Source organism: Rhynchophorus ferrugineus, unplaced genomic scaffold, assembly GCF_030347505.1.
Source record: "Rhynchophorus ferrugineus isolate W39M unplaced genomic scaffold, kcgeb_rfMv2 rfM5, whole genome shotgun sequence".
NCBI classification, from domain to species: Eukaryota; Metazoa; Arthropoda; class Insecta; order Coleoptera; family Curculionidae; genus Rhynchophorus; species Rhynchophorus ferrugineus.
In genome coordinates, this window is record NW_027472584.1 from 25369463 (window position 1) to 25388687 (window position 19225).

A 19225-nucleotide genomic window follows, 5' to 3' on the forward strand; every position below is an offset into this window, starting at 1 on the left:
AACGCGTAAAATGAATAAATCTTACAAAAAATGTAATTTGTGCATCGAATTATAATTGGTGATAAACAATGGCTCTACGCTCTATATAAACCTGATAAAATTGTGGCATTCTCCTATTAATATTAAAAAAATAATGGATAGAATTCTGATCGATAGATAACCAAACATACCCAACACCAGTTCTATTTGTATTTGCATTGTTTAATAATACATAATATATACACATAGTACTTATTTACCACCACCATATTACCACATTTATAATAATAATATTTAAATATGAAGCAGTTTATGTTATATTTTGTTCTGGAAAAAACATCACCATAATGTCAAGAAAATAAAAACCACATGAAATACAGGAAAAAATAAAATGAAACTCCACCATTTTATGATAATTTATATATTTCACTAAATACAAATATAAAATAATTTTTTTTCGAATAGTAATACATTCAATCTGGAATATTATTCTAACTAAAAGTAGGAATATAAATAAGGATAAGTATAATAATAAAGGTGAATGAAATAGGTATTCGAATATCCATCAAGGAATCCGTTTTATAATAAACAGACAAATAATGAGTCACAAGAAATAATACTTTTTGATATATTTCGGTACAAAGGTACGGGAAAAAGTCGGCACTTCCGTATCTGAAATCATCAAATCATTTATGGGAAATTATTTAAAACATTGACTAGAATTTGTGGATGCAACTTTTTTAGACAGATTTGGTTCAGATTAGAAGTACGTCCTGTACAAAAATTCAATTATATTCGTTCAAGAAACATCCTAAATAACTAGAATGGCACAGTATGGTCGTAGTAAAATTCTAAACATATGAATGGAATGTTGAAATACACACGTACATATATAAAGCAGAAGCATAAAGGAAATGAAATCACTGAACTGTATGTTAAAAAAGGACACAATAAACTCTTTAATATTCCTCATAATGGTCCTTGCTTATCTACAGTTCATGACTTGAAAAATCACCAATTGGAATGTTCGTCACATAATTATTGTATGGTCTCACATGATGCATAAAAAATAGTGAAAGAAAGTATATCAGTCTTTAAACACCTATCAAAAATTTTCTCGAACATTTATAACAGAACCACCCTTAATTTTAGAAAGGGAGGAACAACAAGGGGGGGTTTTAAACGACTAAAACGTAGTCGTAAGGGTTCAGCGTTAGTAAAACGCTTTTATGGTATCACACATTAATCAATTGCAATTTAAATTACACTAAATATAGATACTAGCAGGAATGTCAAAGGAAACAACGACACTTTGGCAACTGTGGAATCACAACGGAGATCATCACGCGGATAGAAGTTCGATGGAGGTGCTTCATCGCCTATTTTGCAACGTTCCCCCCTACTTTCGAATTCTTTCTGTAACAAAAATAATCGAAACTATATTAAAGTTCACGTTTATTTTTTTATACCTAACCCCCTATTCATATTTCGACATAATAACTTATGTTCACTCTAAGAACCTTTTAAATACCTGTTTTAACTGTTGACATAAATACTGACACTTCCAAGTATATTTAAAGGTTAATAATTAAACTTAATTCATCAGGTATAATAGCATCAAATAAATCTTTTTTTTTTTGAATCACCAAAACAAAAATATTTTAATAAAAAAAATGTTTTTTTTGTAAATTCAAGGTTTTATTATTGTTTATTATAGCATTATGTACAACTACTAAGATGTTTCCCTTCTTCCTAGTGAAATTATTAAAGATTAAAACTTATTGTTAAAGATATATTGACTCATTTTAGGTCATTTTGGAGTGGTAATCAAAAGGGATAATGCTTGGTGAATGTGAGCGAAAGTTTTCACTAATTTTGTATGGTGAAAGATTGGCGAGTGCTCTGTGCTTGATTCAAGTTCCAATCTCAAAACATTTTGATTATCGAGAACATTATTTATCAAGTACATCAAAATCATCAGAACAAATCCAACAGTATTCAAGTACACAGGAAAAAAATAAAGCCCGATGATATTTCATATAGACATAGTTAGATAAAAGCAAAACCCTCAAAATTAATTCACAGTCTTGTATTACAAAATAAAATTAATTTTCGATATAACTTTCCTCATCACTTTGGACCACATAATTGCAATTAAAACATCTTAATTGCTGCGTTTTACAAGCTTTTTAACAAATAAACAACGATCATATGGGGCCAGGTCATGGCTGTATGAAGGTTGCGGCATAATTCCCATATATAAGTTTTAATAACTTCTCACAAGTTATAAAAAATTACATGGCAGAGACAAATTCCCCTTTTATTTCTCAATTTTGCTCCTTTGTATTTTAATTTTCATGTAGAATTCTAGCATCCGGAGAAATAATATCAAGTTTAATAGTGATTATACAACAAAATAATTATCATTATTAAACCTTAGCTGTGAATTAGTCTCTATTGGTCCATAAAAGCATATGCTATTGACTATTAGTAAGTGAAACTTACAGTTAAATAATAAAACGAAAAAGAATAAAAAATACTTTCTTGCCAAACCATTGCCTCAGACAGTATCATCAATTATAATATATAATACCTAATAACCTACGTAAACAAACAATGACAAGTGCAAAATAAAATACAACATTAAATCAAGTAAACACAATATCAATAATAAGTTAATGACTACTTAGTTTTTCTCGATATTCCATCAACAACAAAGCGCTAATTTATAAAATACGTCTGAATTATTTAAACAATGTCGCGGCTAAAATAATTAAGTCTAATAGTCTATTATTTCGAAAAACAATCGAAATATTAAATAAAAATTCCTCTAGAATTTATGGCGACATAAAGGCAAAAACAAAACAAAAAAAACCGTTTCGTTATAGCATTAGCCGTGGCAATAAACGTCATTCAATCAACGTAAATTAAACTATCACTTAAATATAGTGTTTTGGACCATTGTTTCGCTTAAAAATAGTCGATTTATTCCTAATCCTAGAGGTTTATTACTAATTGGATTTAGTCACAATCATTTCACATCAAATGTAAAATTTCTGAAAAGAATCATTTAATTGTTTAACGTAGTTTTTTTTGTAATTTGCTGAATTATTTTGAATCATGAAAAATAAGGAAATAGCTAGAGGAGAGATAGGGCGAAATCTGTAAAGAAAAGACAACTGACTAAGTGGATAGGTAAAAAAATGGTCCGTGCAACTAAGGGATTATAGAAAGAAGAATATAGTCAACAAGAAGTTTTTGTAATAACATATATATGTTTAAAATATAGGAAAAAGTATTATTTAACTGGAAGAAAATCACAATGATCAGTACAAAATAAATTGCTATTATATAAGCAAATATTGAAACCTATATGGACATACGGTATACAATTATGGGGATGTTCATTCTCATATCACTATCGAAGTAATACAACTCTTGGATAACAGCAGAACAGGACACAGACTCAAAAGAATCAAACCATTTGATCTTGTGTAGTGTACTGTAGTGAGGTGCATTTAATAGAAAAACAGTAGCGTTAATATATAAACATTATTACACCAGAGACTAAGATAGAGCCGATGGGTCCTCCTAGATATATACCTAGATTTAAGTTAATGTAAAGACAAATTGTAGGTTAGTCGGCAATGACTAGTAACTATGTAATAAGCAAATAAATAAAAAATTTAAATATATATGTCAAATAAAAACTTACCGCACAAATTTCTTTGCAGGGAGGACAAACAATGCCTCCCTTATGTAACCAGCCATTGCTGATAATTCTGATGATTATTTCTTGGTTTGCGTGGTAACACTCGTAGGAATAATTACCAACCTGTGAAAATAAAGCATTAAAATAATAGATATGTGCGAAGGGTAGCAAATTCTCCAACCAAGATATGTAGTCTTCCATTTTCGCACCTATATCCATAACAGCCAGAACCCCAATGCATCCACTGTCTCATCTGACGGCAGGATTTCTCCTCCCACTTGTTATTAGTGTGTTCAAAGCACCTAGAATTTTGTCCATATTTTTCCAGGGCAAAATTTTTATCAGGTCCTAAAAAGAATAAGCACTTTTCACGTAAGATTTTTCGTATGAATTCAGTGGAAAGATTCAACAAGAAGAACGCGAAAACACTGGATAAGATGGGATGAAAAGTGCATGTTCATCATCACGCATCATAAGAAAATAATAAAACAATACTTGCTTGGATTGTTTTCTGCATATTGGCAGTGGGAACCTCGTACGATAATATTCTGTGATCTCCAAGTAAATTCCTGAATATATGGACAATAATCCGCCAGAGAAACTGATCCTCCATAAAAACCCTCCTTTCCGTTCTCCACGTATTGGATACTATCAAAATTCTAAACAAAAAATAAACATCGACATCAAAAAAACGGGAGAAAATATGGATAATATAACCTGGTAAATTTTTGGCAATTCTTGTTTATGCTCAACTAAGTTGCAAAGAGCTACGGAAGTTCTGTCATCAGTACATTCTGTTTGGAGAGGGTCTCTCTTAACTTTATTGCAAAATGGATGTATGGAAAATCCTCTGGAAAAAAATTGTTCGATAACCCGTTTGATTTAAACTCATTTTAATACCTTGAAGATTTCATGTTAATCCATTCTTTACAACTTTTCATTGAAAAATCACATCCTAAGTTTTTGCCCCAGGTCATATCACCAGCCATAGAATAATTTGCGATATACCAACCGGTGTCCTCCATCAAAGCGAGTGTTATACGAGATATTATCGGATTATGCGTATGCGTGCCAGTCATAGCCTCACTCTAGAAATAAAATTAGTATCTCCTTCTTCATTGACAGATAATTGCAGTACCTCAAACACACGTTTTTCCCAATGAGTCAAAGCGGTGCCTTCTTCACCCTGGTCCTCCAGTTCTGCTCCCTCTAGCAAGGAACAATTGAAATATTTCCGGGCTTCCTTCACTACAGTGGGAGTTACCATGAACTGAACCTCACGTTTCATGTAGCCATCTTTGACCAACCAAGGTCTTATAAATGTTTGAATTACCTTGTTGCTCCATTGATATGTTTGTAACCTTAATTGAATAATTACTACTTATAATTAAGTCTTCGATGTTAGATGGTGATGTCTCATCATTTTTAAAAAAACTCCAAATACATAGACTGTGTATTTTAAGGGACTCGTTTTACATTTTTAATGAAGAGTCAGTTCTTTCCCATATAGAGCCCAACCTGTACCAACAAACTACCCATGGTCAATACTAATATTGAGAGTGTAACAGGTAAATCGAAAAGTCCCCGGCCTGACACATAGATGGCGTTACTAGAATTAAATCAATATGTTTTTTAGTTAGCCCTAACCTTCAAAAGTAGAATTATAGTATTTTGAGTGAAGCAACTTTTGTTATTGTGAAAAAAAAAATTGATAAAACGGAATTTCGCGTGTTGATAAAATATTGCTTTTTGAAGAGAAAAAATACAGTTGAAGCAAAAACTTGGCTTGATGCCGAGTTTCCGGACACTGCCCCAGGAATCAACCATCAAGGATTGGTATGCTAGTCTAGACGTGGTAAAAAGAGCACCGAATACGGTGAACGCAGTGGACGCCCACAAGAGGTTGTTACCGAGGAAGACATTTAAAAAATATACAAAATGATTTTGAATGACCGTAAATTGAAACTGAATGAAATAGCAGATACTCTAAAGATATCAACTGAACGTGTACATATCATATCATATCATTCACGAATATTTGACACTTTTGAACAAAAACAACGACGAGTTGATGAATCGGAGCAATGTTTAAAGATGATCAAGCGTAATAAACCCAAGTTTTTGCGTCGATATGTGACAATGGATGAAACATGACTCCATCATTTCACTCCGAAGTCAAATCGACAGTCATCCGAGTGGACTGCACACGATGAACCCGCTCCAAAGCCTGGAAAAACGCAACAGTCGCCTGGCAAAGTTATGGCGTCTGTATTTTGGGATGCGCATGGAATAATTTTCATTGACTACCTTGAAAAAGGAAGGACCATCAACAGCAACTATTACATAGCGTTATTGGACCGTTTGAAGGACGAAATCGCCGAAAAACGGCCGCATTTGAAGAAAAGTGCTGCTTCACCAAAACAAGACACCGTGACACAAGTAAGTAAAAACGATGGTAAAAATCCATGAATTAGGCTTCGAATTGCTTCCTCACCCACCGTATTCTCCAGATCTAGCCCCCAGCGACTATTTCCTGTTCTCAGATCTCAAAAGAATGTCCGCTGGGAAGACATTTTCGTCGAATGAAGAGGTGGTCGCCAAAATTGAGGCCTATTTTGAAGCAAAGGACAAATCTTACTACAAAAATGGTATAGAAAAGTTGGAGGGTCGCTATAATCAGTGTATCACCTTTGAAGGGAATTATGTTGAACAAAAAAAAACTAATGAAATAATAATCTAACCAAGAAAATGTGTTTTACTATGGTAGGCCGGGGACTTTTCAATTGACCTGTTAATTGCATTAAATATGGAAATAACAAAAGAAATCCCTCAAAGTTAATTCACAGTCTTTACGTATATATATATATATATATATATATATATATATATATGGATTTTTAAATAATACTGGCGATCTAAAAAATGTTAATTTAATCTTACACTTCATTAAGAGGAGGTTTGCCCGTTCCAGGGCTCCTTTCTGTCAAAGGGTTCCCATCACGATCGCGGTAAAAAGCGTATAGACTCACTGAAAAGCCTAACGCGTGAAGGATCTCATGTTTCACAGTGGCTAAAAGAATTTCCAATTCTTGTCTGTTTGTATTGATACTTTCAGGGCATAAATTTGCATGCCCTGCTATGGGTCTAAAATACGTGTAACAGAAAATAGGTACATCAAAGCTATGTTAAACATGTTTCTTCTTCATATTTAGATCATTATAGATCATATACTACCAATAGAATATTAAGGGGGCCACCCTGTCTGCTTTGGTACGCTTCAAAACATCGTCACTCTAGTAGCAAAATCGTTGAAATCAACATAATTATTTTTAAGAAAAATGAATTCTAAGGAATAACAAAATATCGATGACTATAATAGAAAACAAACCAGATTTCATAGTTAAAAATACATTTAATCTTTTAAACGCATAAAAAAAGCGGCCATTACATGAAGTAACCCCCTTAATTAGTTGTATATTAATATCGCGGAAAAATATTACACGTTTTTTAAAATCAATTTACACGGAATTTTACTGAAAAACTTGCCCCAAAACATTCAGAACGCTAGCAAAAAGAAACTTAATAATATAGAAAAACGTGGATTACTTTCTCACGCACCTAATAGCACATAGAATGAAAAAATAAGTACCTATCCAATCCGCTCTCCTGCTGACAATGACTAGCATAAGCAACGGTTAAAGATTTGTTGCATCTTTCCGTTTGTATCGCGGAAACGTAGAAAACAAAATCGAAATCCAGGATTCCTTCGCCTGCTATCGAACCTGGATATACTCGACAGTTTTGTCCTGTCGAGTTACACACCCTGCAAACGTCCAAGTGTTCTTCCGGTACCTCCACTTCGCCACAGACTGTCCTTTCGCTACATACGTCAATACAGTGAGTTTGTCCATTTTTAACGAATACCTGAGAGTCACTGCATTTCCTTCACGCATGAAAAAACAAATAAAATATCAATATCCTGTAACAATTTTCATTCATTAACTAATTTTGCATCATAATTGTTGAAGGTCACTGTTAAAAAAAATCTCCAAGTGTGAGGGCTTTGTTGCTTCATTAGTAAAAGAAAAATAAAAACCAACGTATTGTTCCTAATTACAGCTACAATCGCAAACCATCATTACACCTAAATATTCTCACAACAATTTTATTTTATTCGCAGAATTGTCTTCAATAGAGCTATTTTTTCATAACACCGTCTATTATTAAAAATAAAACGACAAAAACTGACTTTTCATATATTATACACATTTCGCTGACATTTAAATTTAGTTAGTTATTTGAAATTACAATCATCCACTTTCCTTCGTAACACGTAAGCATATTAATATCGAAAGGATTCAAACATTTAGGATGTAGTTAGAATCAGTTTAAACGAAATAAATTCGCATTAACTTATTTTTATCAACTTAATACGAGGGTTGCCGTTTATATATCAGAATCTCAGTTCAATAACGATTTTTAACGTATTATCCATGAAGATCAATTAAATATTTTTAATAATAAGTCTTCTTCAACTCATATCAAAACATACAATAACCAAGTCAAAAAACACTGTCTTCGAATTTTATTTCTGATATTAAAGAGTAAACAGAAATCACCGAGTACCAAATCAAGAGTATACGGCCGATAATTAATCTATTTAAACTATTGAGTACTCATATACTCAACAATTGCTTTTACAAGAAGAGCAATTAAAAATTTGAGGAGCGTTAGAATGAATCACTTAGTTAGACCGGAAACTTATCAAGACTTTATTAGATAAAACAATACCGGAATATATAAGTCAACCCTCGTATACTAATTGAATACAGCTACAAACTAGATAAATCCTGAACCTCATTAACAATTTTGAAACTACGAACTAATAACGTACGAAAGTTATGATGATGTTAAAGACTACTATTAAAAAAAGTTAAAACTTAATGATGAATAATAACTATTTCGTAATGCGATCTATTTGTGTGTGTTTTTTATAACAAATATTTCATCATTGTATTGGTACTCTCCGCGTCAATTTTTTTAATACATATATTCCAGGAAGTGCCTCCCTCTCTAGAACTTTACGTAACATTTGCCGCGAAATATTGTCGAATTATATAACATACTGGAAGAGACTCAAGCGCCTCTTTTTCTAAAGTTATAAAAACGTTTCTATTTTACAAATCTCAGTTCTCATAACCCCTTGACATCAAATAAATGTTTAGACACATATTAGAGGAAGTACCTGACTGTGGTTAATCATTAAGATGATGATAGCTTACGTAAGAACCTCTGTAAAATACAGGGGGATTTTTATAACTGTATTTTACCTGTGGGGAAATAATAACACGATCTCATTGTTGAATTAAATACAAATAGAATAAAAGAGTAAAATGGAAAGCTATTTTAGTTTTAAATGTCTTTATTTGCATTTTTATGACGATATAAATAGAAAACATGAGAAGTTAAGGAGATATTCTGATCTGGAGACTGTAACAGGTCAATTGAAAAATCCCCGGCCTACAATGGTAAAACACTTTTTTTTTATTCAACATAATTCCCTTCAAGTGTGATACACTGATTATAGCGACCCTCCAACTTTTCGATACCATTTTTGTAGGACGATTTGTCCTTTGCTTCAAAATAGGCCTCATTTTCGGCGATCACCTCTTCATTCGACGAAAATTTCTTCCCAGCGAGCATTCTTTTGAGATCTGAGAATAGGAAATAGTCACTGAGGGCCAGAGCTGGAGAATACGGTGGATAAGGAAGCAATTCGAAGCCCAATTCATGGATTTTTGCCATCGTTGTCTTGGTGAAGCAGCACTTTTCTTCAAATGAGGCCGTTTTTTGGCGATTTCGTCCTTCAAACGGTCCAATAACGCTATGTAATAGTCGCTGTTGATGGTCCTTCCTTTTTCAAGGTAGTCAATGAAAATTATTCCATGCGCATCCCAAAATACAGACGCCATAACTTTGCCAGGCGACTGTTGCGTTTTTCCAGGCTTTGGAGCGGGTTCATCGTGTGCAGTCCACTCGGATGACTGTCGATTGGACTTCAGAGTGAAATAATGGAGTCATGTTTCATCCATTGTCACATATCGACGCAAAAACTCGGGTTTATTACGCTTGATCATCTTCAAACACTGCTCCGAATCATCAACTCGTCGCTGTTTTTAGTCAAAAGTGAGCTCGCGCGGCACCCACTTTACACAGAGTTTTCTCATACCCAAATATTCGTGAATGATATGATGTAGACATTCAATTGATATCTTTAGAGTGTCTGCTATTTCGTTCAATTTCAATTTACGGTCATTCAAAATCATTTTGTGGATTCTTCAAAATGTTTTCGTTTCGTAACAACCTCTTTTGGGCGTCCACTGCATTCCGTCTTCGGTGCTCATTTCTCGGAAACTCGGCGTCAAACCAAGGTTTTGCTTCAACTGTATTTTTTCCCTTCAAAAAGCAATATATATCAACACTCGAAATTCCTTTTTAGCCATTTTTTTCACAATAACAAAAGTTGCTTCACTCAAAATGCTATAATTCACAAACTAATGATCCCACAGCTGTCAAATTTATATACGCACCTTTTGAGGGTTAGGGCTAACTAAAAAACATATGGATTTAATTCTAGTAGCGCCATCTATGTGTCAGAAAAGTTGCCAACTTTTCAATTAACCTGTTATTTAGCTCACCAGTTTGTTAATTCCTATTAGATTGTTTTATTTTTAGATTATCATAAAAATATTAATTGCAATGTTGTAAAAAAATTAAGTAATAAAAATATGTTTATAAAGAACAACTAAAATGTGTGCTTGTATATCAGAATACCCCCTTAATCCTACATCTGTTGTATATCTATTAGTGTAGCCACTTGTGAGAATATGTGACATTCCAATTTGTTAATTAAATAGACAATTACAGTTAGATACTTGGCTACGTCTATGAATAATTTGCTTTGCTTTTTTTCATCAGTTAAACTAGTAAACACAGGAGTTTTAGTTTGGTAACTTTATATATTAATATTCCCTCATTTTATAATATAATATTGCATGATACAAAAACACGCTATAGACCTTGACCCATAAAATGATTATAAAAACTATGGCAGTTTATAGTATCCGTGTTAAATCAATAAATTATATTAATATTATTTCCTTTTTCGTATACTTCAGCAAATAATTGTGGATATGTAATTATCAGTTTGTATGAATGAATCGCCTTGATTTTTTCCCTGCGGTTAATAATAGCAATAATCGTATACGTGAGTAATTTTCATTTAAATATAATTAAAAAGCTTTTTGTATTTTTTCGAAATAAGTCATATATCGTGTCTTTTAAACGAAAGGATTTTGTTATGTATATTTCCTATCGGCCTTGTGGCTAATATTGTATATAATTTACAACGAACAATAATAAATTTTAATGTCAATATAGAATTTTGTATTGAAGTATTTGTTATGAAAAAAACACACGCGTACACAATGTCAAAGAATATTTTATTTTTAGGATTTTTCCTTTGGAAATCTGCGCTTAATACTTTTGTAACTTTTAACAATTCTCGTCTAAAAATAATTTTTAAGATCTTTTCAGTTTATTTAATAGATCATTTTTTGTGAGTAATTTTTCGTTAAAAAGTTAATAGCAATGGATATTTCGAATATTGAGTCATTGTAGTGGGAAAAAATTAATGAATATTAAACCTTGAAGGTGTATTTTTTCCCAATCGAAGATTATATATAATTCTGGTTGGAATATTTACGAAACAAACAAAGGATGAAACAGCTAATATAAGACATAATTGTTTTCGAAATATGAATTCCGAACGGATATATTTGATAGCACTTATCATGCATTCAACATTGACATTAAATTTCCAGTAATTAATCATATTCATTTTATTAATTTCTAATCACTAACCTTGTCAATCGTATTACATTATCAGCTTTCCTCACCATTAATGCCTTCTCCCAAAAATTGACAGCAGCCGGTAAAAGTGTATCCTGTAAAACGTAATAATGATAAAGATCAAAAATTGATCTTTTTTTTACTGTGTATATTTAGTAATGCAATAAATATGATCAACAATATCATATAATCACTATAAACTTCAGTTTTACAGTGAATGATTAAATACGCTCGTATAGTGTTGAAATAAATTTATAGGAAATAAATTAAAATACTTTTACGAATAATATATCTTTTCTTATTATATAATAGAATATTACAAGCAAATATTTTGTGTAATATTTTGGTATTCCTCATGATATAATAATATATCTCGTTAATTTGATTTCTATCGAGTATGGTGTCTCTAGAACGGTAAAAATTATACAATTAGGTTATGAACGTTTTAACATACCACATCAGGACTTGATATAGGTAATCTTATGTGGAAATAATCGACCTTAATCGTATTACTTCACAGAACTGAATAATCAGAGAAATAGAAGCAGGAAAATCTCATAACCATCAATTTAACTAACAAAGAAAATTTTATTACGGAATTAACAGCAAGGCATTTTATTGGTCCATTGTAAACACTAATAAACCTTATCAGTGTTTTTGTTTTATCTTATCGCGCATTGTATGATACATTTGTAATTTTCTAATCTTTTTTCTGCAATCGATAAAATGTTTAAACCAGAGAGCGCAAAGTAGGTCCACCTGAACGATGTCGGCTTTCTTCACGAACTTATTCGGCGGCTCCAAGAGCAAAAACAAAAAGGAAAAGCCCGAGATGCACCAAAAAAGTGATCAGCATGACGAGGACGAACATCTACCGGCACTGAGCCGAAGAATGTCGCTTTCGAAAAGTGGAAGAATGAAAGAGAGGAAGCGGACGAATGTGACGGTCTTGAAAAAAAGTTTCGAAACCAATGACCAAGGTAACAACAATCAGAAGCAGCCGAATGACAAAGAGACATCAAACGAAGAGAGGAAACATAGTTTACCAAGCAGTGATATTTTTGATATGGAGGGCATCGAAAGGGCTATCAAAGAACATGACCAAGAAATTTAAGAGAAGATCTAGAATATCGTATTAGTGCTGTGTGTGAAATCATGATGTGATATGAAGCAAAAACATTTTTTTTTATTTTTATTTAGGTGTCGGAATTGTAATCTTGTCTAGTGCAATACTTCTGCAATATAGTATGATATCAATAAAGTAAATATTACTAGCCAGGCATTTTTTATATTATTTATCAACTGGTATAACACAAAAGGTAAGCTTATTTCATTTATTAAATCACTTTTATAGCATATTCGTAACGTTCATTTCATTTATACACTTTATAGATTATCTAACCACTTATAAAATTCGTCAATCTAAATTAAATGTTTATCTGAAATTTAATGAAATTTCACTTGTTATATCATTCTCTATATAACGTTTAAATAAAGGCTTTTTTAAATCAACTATTACAAGTACATTATATCACAAATGCATTTATCATCAAATTAATTAATACTGAAACAGATATTAATACACATTAATGAACTCTTGTAAACTGGCATTTTTTTATTGCATGCACCACCACACTCTAGTCCACTGATTAATTAATTTGTCCTTGATTTAATCATTAGTTGTTGCACCAATACGGAGGTTTAAACTACTAGGGTACTCATCGTTCCCTTCCTATTATTTCTTCCTCTATATTATAAACATTCTTTGTCCACACCGAATTTATTGCCTTGATTATAAAAAAAAACTCTTGGGAGAAAAACATCTGACCATATTTTTAATTAAAAAAACCCTCTGTATTTTCTTGAAATCAGTATTATAACGTACGTCTTTGGATAAATAACCACTTTATTCGGAAACACCTTTTTATTTCGAATAATCCCATTCAACATTAAACTTTTCAGTCAATTTTTTTTACATATTTAAAAGTTTCCCTTTACCAACTATGGGTTTATCTGGACTGGGCCTACAGGTTAAGATGGGCTCTGAAACAGGGTCCTCGGCATTAAGCCTACCGACTGGCGAGTGATCACCAACTTAGAAATCATCTCAGAAGGCATCCGGGGATCATTTTCCTTGTCGGATTTTACACTCCTGCCTAGGACAACCACAAATATTAAACAATCACAAACATAAATTTACGACTATACCCCAGCAGGATTCGAACCCGCGGCTATCACAAAAGTAGGAGGACCGTCCTGTTGCATTTACCTCTGCGCCACCAAACCGGCCTCAGTCAAATTTTCTTTTTATTGTTAAATGGTCATTGTGATTTTTGAACATATTTTATTTGAATTAATTTTCTTTAAATGTAATGTTACTTTTTTGGCAACCATTATGTTTCCTGAACACATTTATATTTCGAATATTTTTGTAATATATTTTAAAGTCTCCTTTTTACCAACTAGGGTTTATCTGGACTGGACCTACGGCTTAACGTAGGCTCCGAACCACGCTCTTCAGTATTAAGCTTACCGACTGGCCAGTGCCCAGCTTAGACACCATCCCAGAAGACATCCGGTCTTACCCAGCCTGGTTGCTGGCGTGACTGGGATGGTTATTCCATGTCAGATTTTCCACTGTTGCCTATAACGAGATAACCAATTACAACCACAAACATAAAGTGAATACATGCCGTCATTATGGTAACAATAGGAGGACCGTCCTCTCGCCTTAACCACTGTGCCACCAAGCCGGCTTCCGAATAATTTCATTCAATATCCAACAGTTAGATATACAGTTCCTCCTATTCATCACTATATTTTCATCAAATATGTATTATGACCTTTGAATACATTATTATACTCATTCAATTACGCTCGGTATATTTTTTCTTTTATTTTGACAATCGACAATCTAATTATATCTTCTTTAATTCTTTCTTATTTAACGTTCTTTTTTATAACAGAAAAATATTCAAATAATGATATATCAAAAACCATTTTTTTTGCTAATATATGTTCTACCTGTTTCAATCATTCACATTCCCCCATCCAAGTTAATTATCTGTTCTTGTCCTCAGTCTAATTTATTACGTTTGTATTCACGTTTTTCCAAATATATTAGAAAAACCTCTGAAATGAAAAAAAAAGGAATCTTTCTCGTTCTCAGGTCCAGCTTATTTCTGTTTTTATTAAGGTGAACCACCATAATGATGTTTATTCGAAATAACTTATTTCGATTATCAGCTGTCTTTCTGGAAACTTTCCGTAGAGAACAAAAAAAGATCCAGGAGAAACTGTTTTTGGTTTTTATATACGACGATTTTGTTTCAGTTAGTTTTAGGTCAATTTTCTCGAAAGAGTTTCGTTTCTATTCATATTCACACGTAATTTTAATTGATTTAGCATTAAAAACCCGTTATAGCTTCGTAAGTTCACTTACTACAGCTACGTTTCTAGAAACATTCAAGGATAATTACATAAGATTTGGTACGGGATATATATTACAAGTGGATAAAAAAAGGTATCTTATAATTTATGTCTATTGTATAAGGTACAAAACAAAAATAATATACATTTTCTCTGGTTTGATACGGTTAAATTTAAGGATATTAAGAAAAAGTTTACTTACGTTAATTAAATTGAATTTTTCCTCATCTAATCTGAAAATAAAAAACGTCTACAATAGTTAAAAAAGTTTCTTTTATGGTTTATATCAGTATTCACTAACAATGCCCATGGTGAAAGTAACGAAATTACTCTACCCGTCTCTTATATGTATTTTTTTATTCACCATAGCAATAATACAATCGAAAATAGCTATATCTAACCCATTAGTAAATTTTTTATTGAAATCATTCTTACCTATAAACACTTTGATCATAATAAAGTAAAATTCTTAGAGATTTATCAGGACTACGCTTCTTTATTATGTGATGTGGTTCAACAAATGTATGCAGGACCTGAAAAAAAATTAATATATCACATAACCACATAAAAACAATCAATTTTTTGCAATATCAACCGGTAAATTTGCATATATTAATTTCGTATAATTTGTGACATAACAACGGAATATATAACTCATTTTTAACAATTTCATAACCCAAGGGCATCTAGGATGAAAAAAATCAACAATTAACAGTAATATGTAGCGTGTTTAATATTCTATTCACATAATAAACGCATTTCAGTCACTTTCTCTATCTGAAATCTTTGAATTGGTTTTAGTACATTAATTTTTTAAGTATGTCCTGCGAAATATTTTTACGTACAATAAATTTCTCTTTTTTTAATATGCAATATACTGTTGAAGATTTTATTACGTTAAATAATAATCGGTAGAACAGAGAAACGATTTGTCAAATGTCATGTCACAACCAATGTATGAATTAACGTCAAATATAAATGACGTTTTATTAACAAAACGTCAATGTGGATTATAAGGTCGTTTTTTTTTTTCAAATATGCACTGTAGAAACGTGCTAACTATTTTTTTGCTGCTGTCTTCGACTATTTAATCTTGGACCAACTTTTGTTCCAACAGGATGAGCTATTTGAAACACCAACCGCCAAACAATAGAATTTATTTCGCGATAAAGTGACCTGTCGTTTTTTAGACATTAACGGGCCAAGTTGTACACCTCTAAATCAAGTAATAATCGTTTAAAAGCAACACGTGATCCTTTTTATAAAATAAACAATTCATTTATTGACTCTAAACATTATGATTGTAAGTTCCGCTAAATTTGAATGTTTATGTTAATTTAAGAAAGATATGAACTAAAACTATCTTCTCTTATATTTCAAAGTCAACAGTTGATTGATTATCAATGTTGTTTCGATTCAATTTTATTTTAGAATGGAACCTACTATAAACAAAGAGAAAAAAACAATGTATTTATTATTTATGCAGGTTTCTACGCTCTACATAGTGATAACCTCTCCATTTTAATGAGTTTTAATTCCGTTCAAAACAGATTTCCTTACATCATTTACAATCAGCAGGACAATTAAAAATACATTGATCCAAATACCCAGATAACCTGTTTAACACTTTATTTCAAGGAAAAACTCCATTCTCGATTGCATTCATTTGAATGCGCATCACAGCATTGTACAGCTACTCAATAAAAATGAAAGAAAAAAAACATTCAAATAAAGGTTACTGTGCAAAAGCACATGCACAATGAACCAAACAATCTTATGCAATCAAAATTACATAAGCATATTTATAAATACATTAATTGAAAAGGTAATTAAATTCGAACGTGTACTTTTGTACAAAATCCTTGTTATTTACGAGGGTAAATCAACATCTAAAACTATATCTGCTCCTTAATATTATTTAATACAAGAACTTAATTTGTTATCAGCCCTTGTACGAACAATATTATTAATACCATCTATCGATACGGTCCATCAAAGAGCAAAACGAGACAATTCGAATCTCCTCTCAGGTTGAAGGCCGACTTAGGTAAAACAGACATTCCTTTTTCTACAACCTGCTCTACACTAAAGTCTATCAGGTGACTTTTGTAGCAAACCAAATTGGTTAGATACCAATCAGAGCTACGAAAAATAAAGATGCTATTACTAAACCATGTACAGACTGCTCAGGATACTATATCTAATAAGATTTTTCGATATAATTTAGTTTTTATGGCCATTTTTGGTTAAAATAAATACTTATATTATATCCATGCATTTTATTTATGGAAAATACTTGAACTCCTTATAAAAAAAGATAAATAACCGTTTAAAAATATTAAAATATCTATCTAAACTTATATAAAGCCAAAATCACCGTCTGTATAATTAAATTAAATTTAAATTGTAATTTAAATTCACATTTACCTAGACTGCCTTGCAAATATTCAATAAAAAGGAAAAAAATAAATAATAATTAAACACAAACTTGTATAGTCTCACTATTGATTGATCATATGATCAAGATGCAATCGGAAATGAAGTATTTAAATAAAACAAACAATAACTTGGTGGTTCGAAAATAAATTCCCTCTAGGTACAATTAACACGATCATAGTTCAAGTACCTTTGGTTAACGTTTTCTGTGGGTGGAGTACAACTTGCTTCAGGTTCTGTAAAGGTCGTACGTGAATTCAAACAGTAATCTATTGGTAAATATTTGTTTAATTCATTATTATTAAATAGAAGAATACTAATTTATACATATATGTGGCTCAAGAACGATGTTGTGGCAAAATGCATTTCCACATTATTTTACATGAGAAAAATAATGAATTTAGCTAAATCAGCAACTCAGAATGGAATATGAAATAATTCTTAGAAATGAGAATACTTAGATGCTTCATATTCTATTAAAATTAATTTTAATCAAATTTTTGTATGACAATATATTTGAATTAAAAACCTTAAACAAAGGATGACAAAATATAGAGATAATAAAAATTGGTAACATTAACCTACATTATTAGATAGATATAATTAATTAACATAGTCAATATATTACCACTGTGAATCACCAACTATTTTGTCAAAATAGAAAACTTATTCGTTATAAATTTCTTTGACCTCTTAAAATGTGTGCGCATAGATCACCGGTAAGTAGCAGGTGATATATTAAACTGTAAATAGCTGAAACCTATCCCATAAAATCATAGTTTACGATTAAACTTATATTAGTAACCTTTTAATGTTAGTTGAATCCTGAAATACATTGAGAAGGGATGTTTTTTAACGTTGAATTCAATAAAAATTCAAAGATATAAGTGTACTTTATTATTCGATTAAAAAAGTGGATAAGATAATGAAGCGCAAAACGCTGACGCAAAAATAAGGATTAAACGGAACATATCATTTAAATGTAATAACAGTTTATTAACTAAGCTTATCTGTAAACAAAGACTAATTATGATATTTATTAAAACTCGTAATAGTATAGAATTATTAAAAAATCGTTAATATTATTAATTTTAATACAATATGAGACCGCTAACATTATAAAAGTAACAAGGTAAACAAATATTAACTAACCTCATGATGTTTCGGATAAGCATGATCACAGATCTTGTGTTCTATAGCGAAACATTTCCACAAACTAAACGCGCAAAATAAAACGACACAACAGAGAAGGTTCCATTGAAGCTTAGGTACCATAGTGACCGGGAAAAGATGTTTAAAAATGATCAGTATATGTAAACATTCGCGATGTGAGGTTATGTTTCGTTGCCGTTAACAACACAACCCCGCAATAGACACTCGATTACAACGTCCGAGGCAACCAGCTATGGACTGACTAGATCGACAACTACACATCGCTAAAACAATCTCGAAAAGAGATCCTTGTACATTTCACACGAAGAGCGTTGCGCAAACGTATAATTTTGCGAGGGATGATTTTTCATTCATAAAGGGCGAGTTACTCTTTTCTGCAATATACAAATCAAAGAAAATTATATAAAACAATAAACATAGAACATCCACCTAAATAATAAGAATAAAATACATATTATTTAACAAAAAAAACATAATAGTAATTTGATCAACAAATATATTAATAAGTTGGATTAAAAGCAATATTTTTAAAATTAAAATGATAGGTTTTTTATAGATAATTCGAGAGTATAGAAGCCGTTGTTA

The 19225-nt window shown here is 31.4% G+C and overlaps 1 protein-coding gene across 3 annotated transcripts; it reads right to left on the reverse strand.

Moving 5' to 3' along the window:
- Nucleotides 1-384: 384 nt before the first annotated feature.
- Nucleotides 385-18914, reverse strand: Invadolysin (leishmanolysin-like peptidase, invadolysin). 3 transcript variants are annotated; one of them, XM_076404727.1, is made up of 13 exons: nucleotides 18620-18914; nucleotides 15467-15564; nucleotides 15234-15264; nucleotides 11615-11697; nucleotides 7341-7634; nucleotides 6632-6835; nucleotides 4830-5052; nucleotides 4592-4779; nucleotides 4409-4541; nucleotides 4191-4350; nucleotides 3873-4039; nucleotides 3695-3814; nucleotides 385-1395 (listed from the first exon to the last, which is right to left on the reverse strand). In XM_076404727.1, the coding sequence occupies exons 1-13, from the start codon at nucleotides 18740-18742 to the stop codon at nucleotides 1237-1239; spliced, it is 1983 nt and encodes a 660-aa protein (XP_076260842.1). In that variant the 5' UTR covers nucleotides 18743-18914; the 3' UTR covers nucleotides 385-1236. The 3 variants fall into 3 exon arrangements, with proteins under 3 accessions (XP_076260842.1, XP_076260843.1, XP_076260844.1); XM_076404728.1 differs by lacking the exons at nucleotides 15234-15264; nucleotides 15467-15564; nucleotides 18620-18914 and adding an exon at nucleotides 14136-14198; XM_076404729.1 differs by lacking the exons at nucleotides 15234-15264; nucleotides 15467-15564; nucleotides 18620-18914 and adding an exon at nucleotides 12057-12178.
- Between the last annotated feature and the right edge of the window lie 311 nt (nucleotides 18915-19225).

Coding starts and splice junctions, on each gene's coding strand:
- Invadolysin (XM_076404727.1), bottom strand. CDS start 18,742: ATGGTACCTAAGCTTCAATGGAACCTTCTCTGTTGTGTCGTTTTATTT. Junction 15,565..18,619: donor CTTATCCGAAACATCATGAG/GTTAGTTAATAT, acceptor ATTTTTTTTCAG/GTCCTGCATACATTTGTTGA. Junction 4,040..4,190: donor ATATGCAGAAAACAATCCAA/GCAAGTATTGTT, acceptor TATTCTTTTTAG/GACCTGATAAAAATTTTGCC.